This window comes from Myxocyprinus asiaticus, chromosome 29 (genome assembly GCF_019703515.2).
Source record: "Myxocyprinus asiaticus isolate MX2 ecotype Aquarium Trade chromosome 29, UBuf_Myxa_2, whole genome shotgun sequence".
Taxonomy (NCBI): domain Eukaryota; kingdom Metazoa; phylum Chordata; class Actinopteri; order Cypriniformes; family Catostomidae; genus Myxocyprinus; species Myxocyprinus asiaticus.
Window position 1 is genome coordinate 22,862,619 of NC_059372.1, and position 23,587 is coordinate 22,886,205.

The 23,587-nt window shown below is 37.9% G+C and overlaps 1 protein-coding gene across 4 annotated transcripts in view; it reads right to left on the bottom strand.

The window, feature by feature from the left end:
* agrn (agrin) overlaps positions 1–23,587 on the bottom strand; it is a 361,141-nt gene that overhangs the window by 14,438 nt on the left and 323,116 nt on the right. For all 4 annotated transcript variants that reach the window (XM_051661300.1, XM_051661303.1, XM_051661302.1 and 1 more), the window contains 10 exons: positions 22,505–22,697; positions 21,791–22,006; positions 21,124–21,353; positions 17,410–17,544; positions 13,058–13,148; positions 11,762–11,926; positions 11,455–11,566; positions 6,156–6,272; positions 5,585–5,768; positions 5,024–5,111 (listed from right to left, as the gene is read on the bottom strand). In XM_051661300.1, coding sequence (XP_051517260.1) covers positions 5,024–5,111; positions 5,585–5,768; positions 6,156–6,272; positions 11,455–11,566; positions 11,762–11,926; positions 13,058–13,148; positions 17,410–17,544; positions 21,124–21,353; positions 21,791–22,006; positions 22,505–22,697 — 1,531 coding nt within the window. The remainder of the gene's footprint in view (positions 1–5,023; positions 5,112–5,584; positions 5,769–6,155; positions 6,273–11,454; positions 11,567–11,761; positions 11,927–13,057; positions 13,149–17,409; positions 17,545–21,123; positions 21,354–21,790; positions 22,007–22,504; positions 22,698–23,587) is intronic.

Below are 23,587 nucleotides of genomic sequence, written 5' to 3' on the forward strand. Positions count from 1 at the left end.
GTAAACATGCACTAGATTGCGTCCTGTTTTTTAATAATAATATCGTGTCTCTGAGAGCCGCATAATTATGATGTTGTGCCAAGTTAAAAACAATGTGCAACTTTTAAAATGCATCTCAAAACCCTTGCATTTCATTCCGTTGCACTCTGTCTAGTGGTTTTTGACTGCAAGAATGCAGCCTGTGCAAATAGACCCTTACTCATTCTGTGCTGCCTGCTCTCGATAATTGTGGTTTGGCCAGATGTTACCTGTAGTATCATACGGACCAGGGAACACGATTAAATGTTTATAACACTTTTTTTTTTTTATTAATTGTATTAAATGAACATGTTAAATTGACAGCCCTAATTATAACATTTTACATTCTATTGTTCCAGTGCAAACTAGGGATGTGCTACCTGACAAAAAGCCCTGGCCTTTAACCTGTGCAGGGTGGCTGAGTGTGGGAGAATGGCATGCCGTAGGAAACAGTTCGAGCAGAGGGGACTCACCTCTGGTCAGATGGGTTCTCCAGTGACTCAGGGCTTAGAAGAGCAAGGGAAAAAATGATAAGCATGCAATAAGTGCCAAAGGGTGGATGGCAAGAACAGGGATCGCATAACACAGAGACAAGAGGGTCTGTGCCGAGAAGCTGGAGGACGAGCGCCATGACCTTACTAGATTATTCTAGTCTTCCAGTGGTTATGCCACCATGGGCAAAGTAAAGAGGTAAGAAGACTACCAAAACTAGAATACTGTAGTCATACCAGTATAGCATTAACAGTGCCATAGTTCTGCACAGTCATATGGTTGCGTTACTGCAGTCTACAATTCCATTATTTTTGAAAGAGCTAAACCAATATCACATCTATTCGAGGAAAGCTAAACCAATGCTCTGTTGCAATAGTTAGTGAACTACCTACAGATACAGTATTTTATGGCATCATAGACATGCTCCCAACATGAAAGATGTTCCAAAAAGTAAGCAACTTATTTATGCTGCCCCCTGAGATACCTTGTTTTTGTCAGGTTCTAAGGCAGCATTGCCAAATCCAAGATGGCGTACGAAGTTAGATAAATGTTGATTATATACTGTACATGCACTGATGAGCCAAAACATTATGACCACCTGCCTAATCTGCTGTTGGTCATCCATGTGCCGCCAAAACAGTGCCGACCTGCCAAGGCATGGACTCTACAAGAACCCTGATGGTATCCTGTGGTATCTGGCACCAAGACATTAGCAGCAGATCCTTCAAGTCCTGTAAGTTTTGAGGTGTAGCCGCCATGGATCAGACTTGTTGGTCCAGCACATCCCACAGATGCTCAATCGGATTGAGATCTGGGGAATTTGGATGCCAGGGCAACACTTTGAACTCTTCATCATGTTCCTCAAACCATTATCCTGCTGAAATAGACCACTGCCATCAGGGAATACCATTACCATGAAGGGGTGTACCTGGTCTGCAACGTTTATGTAGGTAGCACGTGTCAAATTGACATCCACATGAATGGCCAGACCCAGGGTTTCTCAGCAGAACATTACCCACAGCATTGCACTCCCTTGTCGTCTTCCCACAGTGCATTCCGGTGCCATGACTTCCCCAATGGACTCAATGGACCAGGCGAACTTCTTCCAATGCTCCAAGTTCCAGTTCCGACGCTCGTGTGCCCATTGTAGGTGCTTTTGACGGTGGATAGGGGTCATCATGGGCATGCTGACCGGTCTGTGGCTACGCAGCCCCATACGCAGCAGGGTGCAATGCACTGTGTTGTGACACATTCCTACTGTAACCTTCATTCAAATTTTCTGTGACTTGGCCACAGTAGACCTTCTGTCAGTTCAGACCAGACGGGATAGCCTTCATTGCCACTGCGCATCGATGAGGCTTGGGCGCCCAACACCCTGTCTCCGGTTTGTGGTTTGTCCCTCCTCGGACCACTGTTGGTATGTACTCACCACTGCTGACCGGGAGCACCCCACAAGCCTTGCCGTTTCAGAGATGCTCTGACCCAGTCATCTGGCTATAACAATTTGGCCCTTGTCAAAGTCGCTCAGGTCTTTACTCCTGCCCATTTCTCCTGCATTCAACACATTGTCTACGAAATCTGATTGTTCGCTTACCATCTAATCTACCCAGACCTTGACATGTGACCTTGTTAGGAGATGATCAATGTTATTCGGTTCACCTGAGTGGTCATAATTTTTTGGCTCATCGGTGTATACTCATATTTCCCTTGATACTGAAAAGTATATATATATAAATATTAAAATAGTAAAGTGTAATTACATTTTTTATTTTTTTACCAAAATGTGTGGGTATGCTATGTTTTATTATGCTTATTAGAGTATCGTGCCATTAGCTTAGCAACATGCTAATGTAAAACTCTATTAAAATCAACTGCAAGCACTTATGAGGTTTCATGATGGTTATGATACTGCCCTAAAAGGCAGCTGCCTAAGTAGGCAGTAGGCAGCTCACTAGGTTTTGGAACAGAGCTAAATACAACATACTTCTATGTTCCAAATGAGGTCAAATAGCCAATTATTAAGAAAGTGCATTGAGGAACAGGTCACTTAAATCATAAACATGACTAAACATGAAACATGAAGGCTGCCGAGCTAAAGAGAGAGAATAAAGACAAATGGACAGCATAAACTCTAACATAAATATTACTCCACTCTGACAAATGCAGCGCCACCATGTCGACATCCTCTGAGGAATTCATTAACTTTTAAGGCTCTGTTCAAAACCTGATCAAGTTTAATTTATGACACTCATTCTGAAGGGCTGGTCAGCTTTCTTGGTTGAGATTAATTTTAATCTGGCACTTCATTTGTACAGGAAGTGACGCATTAAACCCTGGGCAGAGTGAATGTCATTGCAGAGGACCTTGTCCTTAATTATTATTGATGCCTGCAGTGGCACACATTCTTTACTGGACGGAGCCTCTTTTATTGCGGGCAGTTTTTTGAGAGACAAATCCCTGATTAATGTGCCACTTTCTCTTTCATCCTTGGGAATAATTATTAGAAATCAGTGTTAGCGATTTGACAAACAAACTGACATGGCTTAAAAGCCGAGCAGAACTTTCCACGGAGCATAATACATAACATAATTCCATATAATCAAGCTGCCAGCTTTTTAAGGGCTCAGTGCAGCCACTTAGACACTTAATTACATTCAGAAGGAAACAAATAATTTAAAATAAGAATCACTAAATGGAACACCATAACAGATTAAACATCTCTCTAATGAGGCAGTAAAAACCCATTTCAACCAGCCTGAAAATACCAACTAAATATTGATGTATAAAAAAGCTTTAAAAAGTTCAAGAAGTTACAAAAAATATTTGCAGTTAAAAAGGGGCTTCATTCAGATTAACATAAGTCATCCAGTGAATACACAGACATATTTCCAAATTCAGTTCAGGTACTTCCATGCATGATTCCTGCAGGAATCTATCAGTGTCTCTGTTCCTCACAGTGCTAATTATTCATGCCAAGCATGCATTCCTGGAAGTGGTTTGTGATGAAGCTGATGAGAATGCAACCTTTCCTGGAAACAGACTATCATGTAGAAAAACACATACAGTATCTGATAGATGGGACCTGAATTTTTCAAAAAGTATTTGCCTAGATGTGATGCAAATGGGAATATGAAGGTAATAAGAATGCTTTGTGTTGGGTTAAATCAATGGTTTGTCTATAACGTTAGTTTGGCATGATCAAATTCACCCCAGAATGGCTCTGGGTTACTTACTCTGGGATCTCATTTGTCAGTTGGCTTGAGAGCAGAAGGAAGACAACAGATGACACTCAAATGAGACAGACAGACAGAGCATAGACAACAGACGTTAAGTGTCCAGACAGACAGACAAATAGACAAAAAACAAACAAACACAGCACATAACAAAGATGGGAGACACTGTGTGTTCTAGATTTAGGTTTGCCTCGTGTAAAGCAAGTAAGTTTGAATAAGTGATGTAATGTGTAATTTGTCAGTGGTATAGTCAGTTAACGTGGCAGTGGACAGATTGCAATAATGGAGACATTAAAATTGGACATAAAGAATATACAGTGGCCCCAAAAAGTATTTGGACACCTAAACCCACAAAAAAATGTATGAATATCTTTGCAGTGAAATATCAAAGCAACTGGCATTTTTCAATTGGCAAGACATTTCATATAAAGAAGTTTGTTAGGTTTCAAATTAAAAAAATACTAAAAATTACAACAAAAAGTGATGGACACTTTCTGGTTGTCAAATGCTAATGGAACAAGTCCATAGTGAATGTGAAGAACTAAACCTGTGGTTACCTCAGCTTGGAAACTTGTGTGAACTTGAGGGAAACTGACTTCATACATACTCTAAAATCATGTGAGAAAAGCACTAGCATCAATTGTTTGCAGATGCCACTTGGTTTGTCTTTTTGTATCTAATGCAATGCCATTTAGACATTTTTATGTGCGACTTAATACTTTTTGGCATCAAGGTATAACACTTGTGCGAGTTCAAAAACTCTGTCCTATCTACTAGAAACAGAATGAACCTGGATGTCATTTCAGACCCTGGTGTATGCAGGACACATCAAAGCAACCAGAGGAATAGGAATCAACTGATAACTGAAAATGGAAGCAATTATGAAGACATGACCATCCAGAGCAGCTTTAGGATATGCACTGTAATGAAGATGTGAGGGTTTGAGATCCTCGCATGGGAGTGGTGGGTGAAGGAAGGTTCATTACAGTATATAAGCTTGATATTCTACAATGGTGTGCAGTCAAGCAGACTCCTCCGGGTGCTGAGCTAATTGGAACCACCCAGAGTTCACAGAAGTCCAAAGAGACAGGAAAGTAGAAGTGGTAATTGATGATATCTAGCCATTAGCTAAAACGCAGAAGCACATAGGAACTAAAATGGGACTGGAGTAATCTAGCTTGTCATCACCCCTCATTGACTGGTAATATAGAGACGGAACGCTCAGGGCAGATTATGACTGTTGGGAAGGTCACTGACATGAAGATGTGTGGCGACATTACCTCTTCGTGACTCCGTTATGATATTCGATGTAAGTGTGACCATCAAATGCAATGGCCTCTGTGTCCCCAGCGGATTTCTCAAATATTGCTGGATGGGAAGAGAGAAGACGGAGTCAAATTACACCAATCGATGCAAGGCACAGTGCTGTTTAATTAAAGGAAAGGAGGAAAAGTGTGATGTATCGCAGGCTTCATGCTTGTGTGGCTTAATTAAGGTTAAAGATACAACGGCAAGACCCAGCAAGGTTAATGAGGTGAGCAAAAAGTCTTGGGTATTTGGTGAGATTACCAATGTGTGTTTTTGTCGGGAATACCAATTGAGGAAGACAGTGACTCATTTTACTTTTCAAGTTTGGAGGCGTGGATTTAGCAAAATATACATTTGAAGTCTTGGCTATAGACGCCACTAGCTATTTTTTAAACATGCCATAAATGTTGTTCTTGCTAAAGATGTTAGCAAATCTTGCCTTAAAGGAGTGTGAGGGGGAGATAGAAGAGGATATATTGGGTAATAAAATTTTACTGCAAAGAAAAGCAATATGTAGAAAGTAAAGTACTCACCATCCTGGCAGTGTGGTCCGGGAAATCCAGGTCGGCATATGCACTCGTAGCTGTCCAACATGGGGCTGCAGTGGCCCCCATTCTCACAAACACCTTTGGAGCAGGGGTGATGGGGGTACATGGACACATCACTGGAGTTAAGGGCATTATCAGCCTTCAGGATTGAAATGCCCATCAACGTAATCTACGGCCAAAGGAACATCAATACATTGAACTCACTGAAACATTTTCCTGTGACAGGTGTACAATGTCAGCAAAGCCATCCAAAAACATGATAAAGGGGCATAGAAACCCTTTTACATGGGGGTGGGGGTTGTTGAACATTGAAACTTTTAAAGAGTTTTGTTTTGCTTGGTTTTGCTTGGTTGCAGTTTAGCTGGCCATTTAAAATGACGACTTTCAGACCAAGCAGAAGCCTCAGCCAACCAGTAGTGTTGGCAGTGGATTGATCTAAAGCATGCAGTAAGTGCATTATCCCAAAGTTTACTTAGCAATGTCTGCATGTCTTCAAATCAGTCAGGACTGCATGCCATCACATTATGTTATTAAAAGGATATTAAAGGCATCTCACCTTCTGAATAGCCCCTTTGAAGCCATCTTTGATGGCGGCGGCTCTGGCTACTTTGCGAAAATCAGGGGCTCCACCCACAAAGAGTGACTCCTTCAAGTTTAGATCTGTGTGCTGATTCTGCAGAGTACAAATGTCAATGTGAGAACCAACTTGAGCATCAATATAACTCTTTTATTCTCTATCTGCTCATCTATCTATCAAACTAGCTAAAAGCCACATCATTTAAAACAGCTATAATGATAATATAGTTCGCCCATAAATTGTTACGGGCGAACTGGCAGAGCGAACTCCAGTAAAACCAATCATTGTAAGAAAGGATGCTTTGCATTAGTCGATTTATTGATTTAACTTTCACACCTAATTCTTATTCACATCAATGTGAGTGTTGTATCACAACCCTTAATTGATTTAAGCTCAGTTGCCTGAATGGCAAATTGCTCTGAAACTAACACATAAGACAAGAGAAAAGAGGCAGGAAAGAAAGTACAGCAATAATTGAAGCAATTAAAATGAGAACGACTGATATGGATGGTTTTTTAATGAAAGAGTGTAATGGATGCATGATTGTTCCACAGACCTTTCAAAATCTGAACAGTAAACTCGAATTGGTGTAGCCTATTGTTTGCACAGCAGATGACCATGAAATGAGCGTTTCTGCAACGTGCATGAAAATCACTTTGGTTACAGTGGGATTTTTCAGCATGTGGCTCTACTTAAAACAAATTAAAATCTTTACTCTATGTAGGCCAATAACAGCCTTGGGGGGAAAGGCAAGGTAATTGCCAGGGAAAAAAAAGATGGGACAGCAATGCCAGTTCCAGACGTGTGGTCCAGCTCTTATCCCAGCACTAAAAATGGAAGAACAGCTAAGTATGGATAGAGGCAAAGGCTTGAAAAAGCTCTGGCTGTGGACCCACGGGCCAGTCCAAGCATGTGGTTGGGCCAAGACAGCATAGCCAGGAATATTCTCACCCAGCTGCTGTTTGATATAGTCAAACATGTGCAAAGACACAAATCCTCAAAACCACCGACAGCCACAGGCAGGATGAGACATTTCGGTAACACTTTACAATAAAGTTCCATTTGTTAACATTAGCTAACAACATTAGTTAACATGAACTAAAAATTAACAATACTTTTAGAGCATTTATAAATCATGGTTAGTGTTAATTTCAAAATAGTAACACAATTTCAAAATCACAAGTTATATATGTTAACATTAGGTAATGCACTATCAACTAACATGAACTAACAAAGAAAAACCAACATTAACCAACATTAACAAAGATTAATAAATGCTGTAAAAATTACATTGTTCATTGTTTGTTCATGATACCTAAATGCATTAACTAATGTTAACGAATGGAACCTTATTGTAAAGTGTCACTGACATTTCAGTGTCTTGTTATTTATTGGAATAAACTGAGACTGAACAGGTGACTAGGGGTTCTATAAGAAGTTTTCCCAAGAGCCCAAAAACTATTTAACAAAAGAACAACTCTCTCTAGCTCTATACAACACTTATTATATACAGTTATTCTCATATCACTTTCTTATTGCAATCACTGAATATAAATCAACTATCGGTTTGACCGATATCTTTTACCAATATTCACACTTTTTTTTTTACATTACTGTGAGCTTAATAACGGTGTTTACAAGTAAAAGTAAACTAAACTTACATAAACTTAGAACATTTCTAGTAAACAAACTTAATATTTTAATGCATCGTTTTCATAAATTACTCATCATTTTAAAGCAATTCATGCCTAATTGAGATGTGTTACAGAAATGCTGGACACATAGCATTTCAAGTTAAATTATTCATTTTTATTAAAATATTCCTAATGCATATGTTTTTATGGTTGTAGTATAATTATTATGTAGTTATCAATGTGTGGAGAAGCAGAAACAAAATTATTTAAGGTTGATTCTGCATATCATCTACTGGACAGTAAATCATTGTTATCAGTCACAGTCTTATAAAACCAATATCTGTCGATCTCTATCAGTTACACAAATAATTTTCTCCAGAATATGTTGCCTTCAGTGAGACTGTTGTTCAGTTACGCTGGTTGTCCATATGATTTTTTTCTGTGTGCATCTCTTCACACATCAGCTGTAAACCCAAGCTCTTTTTCAGCAAGGTACCATCATCAGCTGGTGTTTACATTAAGTGTGATATTTTTCATGACAAAGTTTATGCTATCAGATCTGTTAAAGTAGTGGTTTCTGTTCATATTTTAGGCCAAATTTCTCTTTCAGCTGAAAACCGAAAATTGCATTTTGGGCTAAAATTTTTTGGTGGCTAAAACTTTCAGTGCTTTCCTCATGAAAATATTGCTGAAAGCAACAACTTAAGTAAGGACTTAAATCACTGAAACATCAACTGAACAAAACACTATTTAATAAAAATTTAAGCAGAATGTAACTAAAGACAAAGGAAAAACACTTTCTAGTTCTGTACCACGCTCCCTTCCTCTCTCTAGTGATAACACTCCCTTTTTCTCCCACGCCATCAGTCTTTTCTTCACTCTCGCAGTCTACATTCACAGCGAGGCTGTTTAATGGCCCTCCCACGCGAGACTAATGAAGACATTTCATTGTTGTTGGAAGGCTGATGAAACAATGGTGGACAAATGATAACTCTCCCTTGCCACCCCCATACCAGCTGGCCTGAGGTAAAAGCCAAATTGCTCTTTAAACCATCTCTCCCTCTTCCTCTCTTTTTTTCCTTTCAGCATATGGATTGGTTGAAGATAAAAAGCCCTCGTTTCTGTTTGTTTGTTCCTCTACCTCAGTGCTTCTCAACTGGTTTTGCTTCAGGATCCAGATTTTGCATCTGACATCAAGTGGCAACCCAACACAGAACCAACATTTACTCACCCTCATGCCATCTAAGATGCATATGACTTTCTTTCTTCTGCTAAATACAAACAAAGATTTTTAGAAGAATATCTCAGCTCTGTAGGTCCATACAATGCAAGTGAATGGTGACCAGAACTCCCAGATAAAGTCAGCATAAAAGTAATCCATAAGACTCCAGTGGTTTAATCAATGTCCTCTGAAGCGATCCAGTTGGTTTTGAGTGAGAACAGACCAAAATATAACTCCTTTTTCTTGTTATTGCAGTCTCTAGGCACGATCATGATTTCAAGCTTGATTACACTTCCTAGTGCTTGATGCATGCGCAGAGCGCTAGATGGCGCAATAGGAAGTGTAATCGAGCTTGAAATCATAATCGCCAAGGAGACTGCTGTCAAAATGGAGTTATATTTTGGTCTGTTCTCACTCAGAACCAACTGGATTGCTTCAGAAAACATGGATTAAACCACTGTAGTCTGATGGATTATTTTTATGCTGACTTTCTTTTTCTTTTTTGGAACTTTTGGAGTTCTGGTCAACATTCATTTGCATTGTATGGACCCACAGAGCTGAGATATTCTTCTAAAAATCTTCCGTTTGTGTTCAGCAGAAGAAAGAAATTCATACACATCTGGGATGGCATGAGGGTGAGTAAATGATGAGAACATTTTCAATATTGGGTGAACTAATCCTTAAACCCTTAGAGCCAATAATACAAAACATACTGTGGTTGGCACAATCCATGTTTATCATTGCTGCCTTTATTTAACATACTGTAGTCTGGGTCAAATTTTCTTTTAACTTGCATAGTTTTGTCCATGTTGGAATCTGAGTTTGATTAAATGCACAGCCTTTGACATCACCAAGATAAGACTTGGCAAGCATTTTCTCCTCCCTTTTAAAGTTGACAAGCCTAACTATGCACAAATATGTTTAGTTGCATTTCATAAAGAGCATTTAGCATTAATTATTCCCCTGCTGTCCGTGACCCTATCAGAAAACACCTGCAACCCATTTTTGGGTCATGACCCACCAGTTGAAAACCACTGCTCTACCTGATCTTGACTAATGGAAAATGAAGCTGAGATGGACACTGGGCTATTCAATGTTGCTCTTAGTGTGAATGAGGATGTTGATTGGAAAAAGTGATTCTAGACTTCAGTCATTACCTTGCGTGATTTCTTATATCCAGACAGCACACACACAAAAAGAGCACAGGGGAAGGAAGAAAAAAATATTTTACCAGTGAAGAAAATACAAGAGTATGTCAGTACACACAGAACAGCATGCAGTAGACTATAAATAAGCCTGAGGAATAAAATATTCACAAACATGATTCAAGCGAGACACTTAGCATGCAGGGCACAAATAAATAAATATATCTGTATGTACAGTGCCTCAGAAATGAATGCTCAGAGTACATCAGAAAGGGCATAAAAGTCAGTCTATGTTTTACACTACCGCACCCACACTATTTATTTTTGCTTTGTGACATGGTGTAGTTAGAGTCTGTTGAGCAGAACGACAGAGGCCATTGATGGAACATAAAAATATTTCTCTTGGGTTTTTCTGCAGACAGTGATTTAGAATAAGGCCCTTCTGGTTTCTTCAGCTTTTTATGCTCTCATCCTATCATGCTCTTCTTTTAATAAGATTTTCCTTCCTCTAGTGCTGTAATGAAGCACAATTATCATACGTAGGATGGTTTAATGATGAAAAAAGCACACTTTTTTTAAAGACTTGTGCCTACGCACAAGACTATATGGAGCTAATCACAAATTACACTATGTGGCATAACTGGAGGATGAGTGATTTGTGAGTTGTTGGTGTAAGAGAGTGGCCTGATGCCATTATTCTGCTGTCATTTTTCGGGTTTGACATTAGCACAGACAGAGGATGCTGCGACTGATCTAAGTGGGTGCAGAACTGCACTGCGCGAGCAGCAAAATAGACGCGATTAAAAGCAAATGGAGGGCACAGACAAAAGAACACATGCAAAAATGGCAGCTGCACAAGCGACCCACGCATGCACCCCAGACCCTGCGTCAAAGGCATAACTTGCGTCCAAAGCCTTGCATCCATAAAAAGCACCGAACAAAGCACGATGGCCCATACCACTCAACACTGACACAAACATACCAAAAAGTATCATGGTATTACTATAGTTTTTGGACATGTACCATGGTAATACCATGGAATTCTTTGAAGTATCTTGAAGTACCGTGGTATATGAATATGGTAATCAGTCAATACCATGGTATTTATCCAAGTGCCATGACAACTTTGGCACCTGAATTGTTCTTTAAAAGAAGGGTGATGAATTTTGATTTCTGAACCACACTCAGTCTGTGGTGACATGGAGCCATGTTTTCCAGAATCATGGGCTTTAATGGGGTCATTTGCAAAGGAAGACACAGATCTATAGGTATCATACCGGTGCCTCTCCTCTGACCGGATCTTTGCCATTAATGCTGATCTCTCCTTTCCGGCTGGCCCGCTCAAGATTCACTGTGTTCCACTCATTCAGCTTTATTTTCTCTTTACTCCTATAATCACAGACGAACATATGTGCACACACACGCACAAAGAGGTGGGCGAAGGAATAAAAAAACGTTAATATGCACCTATTTAGCCACTTATGGTTGACATTGTGAAAATAATTAGAATCTAATCATATTAGCACTAGAGAGAGAGGGAGAGAGAGAGAGAGAGAGAGAGAGAGAGAGAGAGATTTGTGTTACCTAATGACAGCCGGCCCTTTGCCCAGATCATATCTGAATTCTAGGATACCATCATTCAGGGAGAGAGAAATGAAATCTCCTTTGCCATCCGTCTTTTGACCATTGTAGAAGATCATGCCTTTAGAGTCATTGGCCAGCAGAACAATAGTCATGCTGAATTTTTGCCTATGCAAAAATAATGAAAGCACTATACAATTAGATATGACACTGCATCAGTGTGCATCATCATAACACATATAGTGGCAGAATTAAGTATTTGGACACTTTAATTGCACTTAAAAATGAATTAATGTGTATGTATTATATAACAAACTATCAAACCATGTGCCATTTATTTTAAGATACTACTTTTTTAAGCAAAATATGTCCAAAAAAAAAAAAGAAAAAAGTTTAATAGGTTTATAAATTGTTTATATTAGAAATGACAAAAACAATAAATATTGTTTCGAATTAAGACAAAAGTATTTGTACACTTTCTAGTTGACCAAAGTTAAAGGGACAGTTCCCCCAAAAAGGAAAATTCTCTCATCATTTACTCACTCTCATGCCATTTCAAAAGTGTATGACTTTCTTTCTTCTGCAGAACTCAAATGAAGATTTTTAGAAGAATATCTCAGCTCTGTAGGTCCAAACAATGCAAGTGAATGGTGACCAGAACTTTCAAGCTCCAAAAATCACATAAAGTCAGCATAAAAGTAATCCATATTACTTCAGTGGTTTAACATATTGCATATCTTCTGAAGCGATGCAGTTACATTTGGTGAGAAACAGATCAATATTTAAGTCCTTTTTACTATAAATCTGTACTTTCACTTTTACATTCTGCTTCAAAGGTCTGGGCCCCACTCAATTGCATTGAAAGGACCTACAGAGCTGAGATATTCTTCTAAAAATCTTCGTTTGAGTTCTGCAGAAGAAAGAAAGAATACATTGAAATGGCATGAGAGTGAGTATATGATAAGAGAATTTTCATTTTTGGGTGAACTACCCCTTTAATAGAACATGTCAATAGATAATGTGCTAAACTACATCTGTGGTTACTCCGATAGGAAATGTGTGTGATCTTGAGGGGAACTGACTTTATACATCCACAAAAAAAAAAAATGACATTGGTACCATTGGTTTAAAATAATTGCAAAAATGGTTAATGGTTAGCGTCATTTGTTTGCATATGTCATTCGGTTTGAAAATTTGATCTAATGCAGTAAAACTCATTTTACCTGTGGCTAAAGTGTCCAAAAGTGTTATTGGGGCCACTGTTCATTCCAAAGCAACAGTCAAATTCTAAAGGTATACCTCAGATCCAGATCATAACGATGAAGGCCCTTGAGCTCCAGATATGAGTCCCCAGTGAAGTATGGAATGAAAGCTCCTCCCTTTTCTGACACTGAAAAATATGAATCCATTATGGAGCACATGAGTCTATCATGCCTTGCAGATGTAACAAGTATTGTAGGGGAGGGTTCCTCCAATTTAAAGACCAGACAGTGCATATATCCTACACAATCACACGTACACACACATACCCATCAACACACACCCAACACAGCAATGCCACTCAGCACAGCAAGCATATTGCAGTAATTGCACAGGATTAGCACATACTCAGGAAGTGAACAGTCAAAGTGGAGTGTGAGAAATGGCAGATTTCTTTTTCTGCACTGCATTTACATTAATGAAGCTTAACATTGTCTTTGTGTATGTTTTTGAGTTGCCACAGTATGCAAAGACTGGCATGTCTTTAGGTCAATATTAGGTCAAATATTGCAAAAAAGAAACAACTTTCTCTAGAAACTCGTCAGTCAATCATTGTTCTGAGGAATGAAGGCTGTACAACGCTTGAAACTGCCAAAAAACTGAAGATTTCATACAAAGGTGTACACTACAGTCTTCAAAGACAAAGGACAACTGGCTCTAACAAGAACAGAAAGAGATGTGAAAGGCCCAGATGTACAACTAAACAAGAGGATAAGTACATCAGAGTCTCTAGTTTGAGAAATAGATGCCTCACATGTCCTCAGCTGACAGCTTCATTGAATTCTACCCGCTCAACACCAGTTTCATGTACAACAGTAAAGAGAAGACTCAGGGGTGCAGGCCTTATGGGAAGAATTGCAAAGAAAAAGCCACTTTTGAAACAGAAAACAAAAAGAAAAGATTAGAGTGGGCAAAGAAACACAGACATTGGACAACAGATAATTGGAAAAGAGTGTTATGGATCTTAACCCCACTGAGATTTTGTGGGATCAGGATTTTTTGATGAGAACTCTTTGAAGTAGTTTAAGAATTTTTTTTCCAAATTGAAAAAGTAATTTTTCATGTTATTAATGTCCTGACTATATATTGTGATCAGTTGAATGCCAATTTGGTGAATAAAAGTACCAATTTCTTCCAAACTTGCAAAATTTGTACATTATTCCAAACTTTTGGCCCCCAATGTAGGTCACTTATTTAGACTTGGCTCCATGTAATAGTACAGGTCAGGGCCTCATTTCCCAAAAGCATCGTAAGTCTAAACAGAATTTAGAATCCATCATATGATTCATCTTAGTTTTGTGGCCCGTTTCCCAAAGCCATCGTAACTTAAGCAGTACTTTAAAATGGGTGTGTGTGGTGCCTTCATTTAGCTACCTCCCTTAGCGCCTGTTTGCGCTCCACTTTGTATGGCACCCCTATTTTTTTTGCGCCTCTGGTCTTGGCTCGACATCCTCACTTTCTCTTCCTCTCTAACACCCAAAGGCACTTTCGTCAGCACCACAATGTTGTGAAACATTGACCACTATCACTTTGGGGAGCAAAGAGCAGACCTCCTCTTGATTCTTGTATGTTCCTAAAGCGCAGCTTGCTACTTTGCACTCCACTGACAACACAGTAAACCTTGTTATAGTCAATATTATAATATAATTTTCAATACCATTGTCAGGATCAATCACATGGCCTAAGTGGATATCTGCTGTTCATTAACATATGTATTTACTGACCCTGGAAGCAATTACATCCTGACCCACAGAATTTGTGAAAACAAAACACTGCAAACGCACATCTAATGAACAAAGCAGTGATTGTCTAAAGGTATTAGATCATTCTGCACAAAATGATCACAAAACTTAATTTAATTAAGTAGTTAATTAGGTTGAGTTTTTGAGAAAATAAATGAAAACATTTCCTAGCGTGGTAAATTGTAAATATTTATAGAGTTATGCACATATCTAATGAAGTTACAATGATGAGCGGCACTACATTGTCACATTCCAGCACTTCAGATATGAACAGAGACTCTCTTAAGTAGCACTTAAAGCGCATCCTCACACGTTCATGTTAAGTGTAGCTTTAGGAAAGGCACATAAAAAATAAGAAACATTCGTAAATTTGCTCGCATAATCATATACTTAAATCAAAAAAAAAATTATACGAAAAAGAAATCAATAAACAACTTAGTGAATCCTTAATTTCATTTACCAATTTATTCTGAAAAAATCTAAAACAATGACATAAATCATTAAAAAAAATCAATAAACAATTAAATAAATAAATAATTAAATGCATCAATTTACTAAAAAACAAATCTATAAATAATAACAAAAATCATTCAATAAATAAACTTTTAATTTATTTATAAATATTCCATGAAAACACAAGCATTATTGTATTAATTAAATAAATAATAACTAAATGTATAAATTTATTTTGAAACATTCCAGGAAAACAGAACAACTGATGTATAAAACATTTCATGATATGCACTTTAAATAAAATATTAATGGATTTTAATCTTTTTGTAAAAAATGCTTTTAATAAAAACGAGTATTTCCAAAAGTTACTTTCAATAATACGTAGGGCTCGGCGATATGGCTGCTTATTGATGATATTTTATATATCCATCCATCCATATTCTATAGCCGCTTTTCCTATTTAGGGTTGTGAGTAGTGCTGGAGCCTATCCCAGCTTTACAGGTAGCCACTCCATCACAGGGCTAAGACTCATATTTGATGAGTTTTATGTTTTTACTGATTTCAATAATATGCACAGTGCAATGTTTTTTTATTATTATTTTTTTTTTTTTTTATAAATTATCAAAATGGAACACTTGCCTGCAAATTTCAAAGCACTTGTTCAGTTTTGGTCATAATGCCTACATGCATTGTAAAGTACAGCTTCTTAGCTTTCAAACAATACCTATTTTGTGTTGTTCAAAATTTAATTATTATTATTATTCTGACAATTGTTTTTTCTTGGCGGGCCCATCCGAGCTTAAAGGGTTAATAACTGTGCAGCTCTGAAGGATCATGGAATGACTCTAATGACGCACTCTTTAGGAAATGTAAATAAAAGGCCAAATAAAAAAAGCACACAACAATCATCATTATATTCACAATATTGCTTATTATATTGCCAGCAAAATCATTGCAATAATATTGTGAATATTCTATATATCGCCCAGCCCTAATAATAATCTTAATTTCCAAATAATGATTAAAAGACAAATCATGTATTATTTTAAGTACTTTTTGATCCTCAATATTTATGTTCTTGAGAGATAATGGGGAACTGTCACTATTGAAAGTCTGGTGTCTTCTAAATTATTTCTGATATCACATTTTTAAGCAAATACATCATGCTAATCTGTTATGCACCATTATCTAAATCCGCTTGCATGTAAAATTTCCTTCTTTCCACTCCATGTACTGGGTTTTACATACTGCCCTCTTCCAGTAGGGAGCGCTCACCTGTTACAACGACTGACTGCTATTTCAGAAGAGCCAAACAGTGCTGGACAGTCTCTTATCTGAGAGAGCCACTCTCCCTGGACACTTTGCCTGACTGACTCCCCATTAATCATAATGCGCAGCTGACTGATAGAATTACTCATCTCATTGATTTAAGAGATTAAAAAAAAAACACTCGGTCTGATGGATGCTCTCAACTCATTGATTCTGGTTCAACTCAATTTATTTTAATCACCTGCTAATGGAGTCTTTCTTAGTCAAAAAGGTGACTCTCTGGTCCATTTCATTTGACAGTTCTGGGTTGAGCAGGTGCGTATGTGAGAGAGAGAGTGTTTCTAAACCTTTTATTTGTTCTCAGCTTTCCCAGTGCTTGTGGTATAAAACATCTGTAGGAATTTTAATGAGGCTAGAGAGAGGAAAAGCAACAGAGTGCAAGTGCTAATGAAAGCTTTAAAATGGCAGCAGAACTGAGTTTCTCCACCCTGGTTAGGGTCCAGCTCCCTAAGGATGCCCCACTACTGAAATCTGCATGAAGAATCCCCCTTCCACCTACCATACGTTTGATCTTCCAATTCAGGATGTAAATCCACACACAGTGTAAAAGGAAAAATAACTTCAAATTCCCTCCCAGATGCCGACACACCATATTATTAGCTGATAAAGCATATTTTACAATAAGGCACCCACAGGAGATGCCAACCGGAGATAACTAGAAAGTTAACAATCTCACTTTTCCAATCTACTATAACCTCGTCCTGTTTTTACCCCTCAATAATTCTACAGCAAATATCCAAGTCGACCCAAGTCGATCTCGGCAAAAAACAATAATGAAATTGCATCTGAGAAGTAAAAGTTATTTAGGTCCTTAGGATAGTCGATACGCTGATTAACTGTATTTTTACGAAGATGTAGTACTGTACCTTTTTCACAGTGCTTCCCTTCACGTCCCATTGGACATTCACATTTGTAACCTCCCTCTGGCAGGACTTGGCACCGTGATGACTGGTGACATTTATTGGGGTCGCAGGGGTTGTGGGCATCAGCACAGGTTGGACCTGTTAACATAAATTGTCAATCATGAGACTATAATAGACGAGAAGTCACCGTGGGGGGTTCCAACCAACTTCTTTTTCATTTTCATACAAACTAGCGACTAGTTAACAGGGTTGAGCGCCATTCAGAACTGAATTGCTTTTAAATTTCAATCCAATCCCTGTATTTGAATTGAATTATTGAACAGTAAGCAGAATTGTAATTTGATTTGTAATTCAAAGGATTATATTTACAATAATTATACATGTCTCTACTCAATTTTGATTGGTCAATTGTGCCATTCAGTGGTCTGATATTTCAGAATAATAACAGCACATCTGGAGATAATGTGATATTTTGCTGGTCATCTGGGTATTGTGAGTCATCTTTCCTACTTCTCGTCTCACTCTGCGATCACTGCAAGTAAGCTAATAAAATAATTAAAAATCCAATAAATGTTTCATGTTCAATTTTTTCAATTGATCTGGCAAGTAGTTTAGTAGTAAGATGCATAATGAGCAGTACTTTCGCAAAATAAACACCAACAGAACAACAAACGCAAACCAGCAGTGGGTTTCTGGATACTCCCCAGCCTCTTTCTTCTCGCATAATAACATAATTTCAACGGAAATAAATATTTAATCTCCATTTGTTTATTAATTCAGTAGGCAGCCATGTAATAAGTGGGATAATGTACTTTATCGCAAAATAAACCCCTTCAGGGTGATCATGGACCCCGATGCAGAGCTTGTGTTATTTTGCAAAAACGACCAGCTGACTGTGCATTATATCTTAAATGTTTAATTTTATTTAACAATTGTTATGTTATGGACCATAGTGAAAGAATACGTCATTTCCAAGAGTCTTTCCAAAATCTTCAAAATTCAGCCAAACAACATGAAGCAGGCTTATATGAATGAAACAGCCCATTTTGGTGTTGTGTTGGACTGATGAAATCCCTTTGTTGTGCAACTGTGTTGAATTTGCAATTTCAAAATTGCAATTCATTAAATTCAACATCCTGTTGGGTGTGGCCAATTCAATTCAAATTCCAACTCATTTATTGAAAAGGAGCCAATTCTGAGCCCATTCTTAAATTCTGAAGTTGCCCAACCCTACTAGTTAAGCTTATGTGGAGAGCAGGGAGAGGAAGTGAGGCCATTTTCTAAGAGGATTTTAAATGATTACAATTTAAGATTAAGCCGTAAGCAGAATGCTGTGTTTGCGCTCTCTTAGCTTGAGAGACTGTGAAACTGCTTTAGGTCAGAGCTGCCGGTCTCATAAGAATCCTCCCATGATCACATGAATTATAGTAGGAGATCACACCATGGGTGGCAGCAACTGCATGCTGTAATGAAAGCTCCTGCTGTGTTCTGAGATACTAAGCTAGGTGTCTCTCTCTCTTACTCTCAAACTGTAAAGCTGTTCTATAACAGAGCCAGCGCAGCAACCTACCAACTTACAATCCTGCTCTTTGAACATTAAAGGTTATCCCACATATTTATCCCTCTAGCCAATTTCTTTGTGTGCTCTTCAACTTCAAAGGGTCTTAATTTTCTTGCACCTCATATGAAGAGTTCTGCCAAACTTAAAGTGGAAGATATTGAACTGTATTATTATAAAGGTTGTTCAATAAAGGCTTGCGAGCAGAACAACAGAGCAATTTACTCTAGGCAATATTTCAAGTGTTTGGAGCAACACTGCAAGATGGAAAAAAATATATCTTCGATTTGAACAAAGAGAATATTGTAACTTCTGCCCTGTCGATGATAACAGATCAGGACTCCATCTTTACGCTGTGAAAGAGCAAAGATGGATGGAAAGGAAAATGCCAGATACAGTTTATATGAACTCTCAAAGATTACCTTACAGGTATGACAATAACACACTAATCTGCTATGTGGAAGCAGACTTGTAGCCACTAAACATAGTGCATAGTTAAAATCACTCTCTAAATTGTTTTACATAATTAGACATGACTTTACACTGCATTGGAAGGCAGTCTGAAACTGCTGGAAATGATTTGCAGGATTATATGAATGCACATATAAAAATATAGAAATTATCTTAAATATTGATGCAATATTGCAAAAAAAAAAGAAAAAAAAATTGCAATTAGTACTATCAGTCAATTAAATCTTTTTATTGCGATTAATCGCATAATTTTTTTTATAGTTAATCGTGATTAATCGCAGATTTAGAAAGTACTGAAATTTGACAATTTTATTTTCCTGTAAAAATGCATTTATTTCCATCCTAGGAAAGAAAAAAAAAAACAATATGTAACAACATAATGCTTTATTAACATTTTCAAAACAAAGCCTTCCACAGTATAAAGATAGAAATGCACTAAAATATCACTAATTCAAGAAACATTAAACATTTCGTTAAGTCTAAGTGGGAGTTTGACAAATTTAAATAACTAGTCTCCACATAGGTTGAATTTTCATTGCAATGGGCATTAAATCTCTTAAAATCATCCTCCACAATATTAACATACCGATAGACTGTGGCTATCCGATTTCCTACATGCATTTATGACAATGCTTTCATGATTTGTGTCAGGGTGGCAACGCCAGAGTCAAGCGCCACTTTGAACTCCACATGAAAAGGGCTTGAAGACAAAAACATCTCATTCTGCGTTTTGGTGATTGTTTTTGGAAATTTGACGTACTGTGGTAATTAAAATGCGCCTTACATAAACTGAAAAATACTTGATTTCTATCACAAGTCCCACCTGGGCTTGTTTTATACAATATATATAACAAATAGTGTTAAGAGCTCCTATCTCCATTATTTGATCACTGACACAGAAGTGCTGTTGTGTGTGTGTTTGTGGTGTGCGTCAATGTAATGACTCCTGGCGGATATATTGCCAAGTTTCCGCCCTTCAAACCAGTTTTTATGCTATTAACGGTATATGCATTAATCGTGATTAAGAAAAATGAACGCGTTTAACTTTTTTAATCAATCGTATGGGTAAACGCATTAATTCTCACAGCTCTAATGGCACTACTTTTTATCAATACGTTTTTATAAGCACAGCCCTACTAGAAAATAGAGCTTAAGTTCTTAAGATGCTCTGAAAATATTTATGTTTTTCCTATTCAATTAGAGGGTTTTCTTTCCTTGGTGAGCATATTCAGAACGGGTGAAGCTGCATTTTTTCTCTCATGTGTTTGTCTACGCTGCCCTTTAAAATGCTGGGCAAACACTTATCTGTCTTACCATACTCGTAAGGCTAAAAATTGAGTACAAACATCCTTTGCCCTGCCTTATCTCTTATCAATACAGTCAAGTCCAGATATTCAGAACTGGAACAGCCAGTCACTGCCCAAGCATTATTTTAAAATATTGCATAGATAAAGGTGAAATGAGGAGTAATTTCTGCACCAATGGCAGCACTGAACAATATTGCAATCTGTTTGGATTACCACACAGGGAGCCTTGAACAATGCTCTGAGTTTGGGACAGAAACCCCTGTTTGTTCAAACCATGGAAGACAGTGTTTGAAACTTGTTTGAAAACAGAAATTACACACTTCACCTTTAAAGTAGCACAGTAATTTAACATCATATAGAAAATGTAAAAGGTACACCCACCAGAGAAACCACTGACACACTTGCAGTGGAACATCTCAGCTTCTTTGACCTGGCAGGAGGCTCCGTTCTTACAGGGGTTCGGTAAGCAGGGATTGTTGCCGCATTCGCCTACACCCGAGCCGTACCGAACGCCACCGCCATTCTCCTGCAGGTTATAGACGTAATTGTTGACGTCCAACATGCGGACGCAGCCCACCAGGCCTGTATCCACCAACATCTTCTCCTTAACACTGCAAAATACACAAATCTATTTGTTAGTACTCCTTAATTCCTTAACTAACAGCAAATTATTTAAGAAATGTCTAAATGACACAGAAAATATAAGGACAACATGAATTATTCCTCTGGAATGTTAAAATACCACTATTTTTGTGAATTAGAACAGATGGTAAAACACAAAATGAAATCTACAAGAGCTTGACTAGTGTTTCAAAACATCTCTGATTGATGCTAATCTGATTTGGCTATTTCTGCTCAATCTTATTAAGTCATAATAGTCTTTCTGGCAGGTTTCTACAGACATGCACAGAAGATACCCAACAGTCAACACGTTAGGTAATTACTCCCCATTTAGTTTCATAAAGGCTTCAAGCTGGAGTAAGAGTCTGCGGTTCTCAGCTCTTCACAGCCAGTCTGGAGTGTGTATGAAGAGTCAGGCTTCTCTTACTCTTGTATGATGTCTTCAGGCACTCCTCCGATGAAAAGGTCTGTGTCCAGGTTGAGTCCATCGGTACCTGGGGGACTCTGTCCCTCGACGTTTGGCTCATTGTCCACGCTCAGCATGGCATTTCGCCTGTTACGGACTACCACTAGTTGATGCCAGCGACCCGGCCATACCAGTACTTTACTGACCACTGAAGCTGTACCAGAACCTGTGTTAAATCTTCATGCAGGGAAGAGAAACAGAAGAGGAAAGGGTGTGAACAGTTATCAAGAATTAATTACTGAGGAAGATCACGAATAAATTCTGGTCACGATTCCAATTCCAGTTCCTTAACAATTCCATTAATGATTCTTAGTTCTTCTAAGGAAGCACCTAATAATGGATCCTAACAATATTAGACCATTTACTACTAGTATTTTGTTAGCATATATTATAACAAAAATGCTAAAAACAATATTATTTTTGGTAACATATTTTTTCAAAGTATGATTTAATACAATAAAACTCTGTTCCTAATGTGTATCTTTAACTACATGTTGTCGAATTGAACAACTAGTAAGTAGTTACACTGATTTAGGTTTCACAAATTTTAAGTACAACGTAACACAGTAACAGTTCTTAGCTTAAAAGGAAACCATTCATAACATGAAACCATTCAGTTTAAGCATTTTTTTTTAAAAGGGACCGGTTCTAAATAAGAATGTATCAGTTACTTACCTAAGTTCTACCTTTCCTCCTACCAATGCCAGAGACAGGAAGTCCTTTTTGCCAGTTTGGCCATTATAGAGCAATATCCCTGTCATTTCCGATGCCCTGAACTCCAGGGCAATACGCACAGTATGGTAGGCTCTCATGGTTTGGAAGGCCAAGTAAGACTTGCCACCAAAGGCTGGGATGAAGTACTTTATAACTGAGTAGGACAGAAGGTAGAAAACAGACAAAACAGGTTATCAGATGGTCTCGAACAGGCCTCCAATTCCTTAACAGTCTGCTCTCCACTGTTAGAGCCACAAACAACACTCTACTGAAGTGGTGAAATCTCCCTCAGATAATGCTGATACCCCTGTCAATGGTGCAATGCTGGGTAAGGTTGTGTTTCCTTAAAGTCATAGGGTGCAAAAAATTCAGTTTGGAATCCCAAAGCCTAGAAGATAATTAGTAGGGTTGTCGATTTAACACGTTAATTTAGTGCGATTCATTTTTATGAAAAATAATGTGTTATAAATTAACACAATCGTGCCTGTTCCTACCATCGAAGCAGTTCAGCTTTGAAGTACCACCATACATTATATAATTATTTCAATAAAAAAATAAAAATATCGATTGACAGCACTAATAATTAGCATTTTTGAACCATGGGTTCACTTAGGAATTTCCAGTGGGTTTTTAGAACAGCGATTTCGGTTTATAAGTAAAATAAGGTGTGTAGTTAAAATAACTTGAAGAGACTTTGACATTTTGTTCTACAACATCATTTACACACAGTCACACCTGAAAAGTGAATTTTGAAGCTGTTGTGTGATTTTTTAATGCAAGTTGCTATAATGCTAATAAGCTCATAAGGACTACAATTATCACATTTACATGCTTGTAAACTGCTATTCTAACAACCTAATTGAAAATTCCAGAGGAACCCACGGCGAATAAGCTTTCCGGGTTGGCCTACAAATTGACGTCATGACTGAACAGCCTTTTAGAGACCTAAAACAATGAGTAGTTATTTGACAAACTGTATAGTATCTCTGGACTTTTCTCAGTGAGACATTTACATTCCATACAGAGAATACTCATGCTCAGATA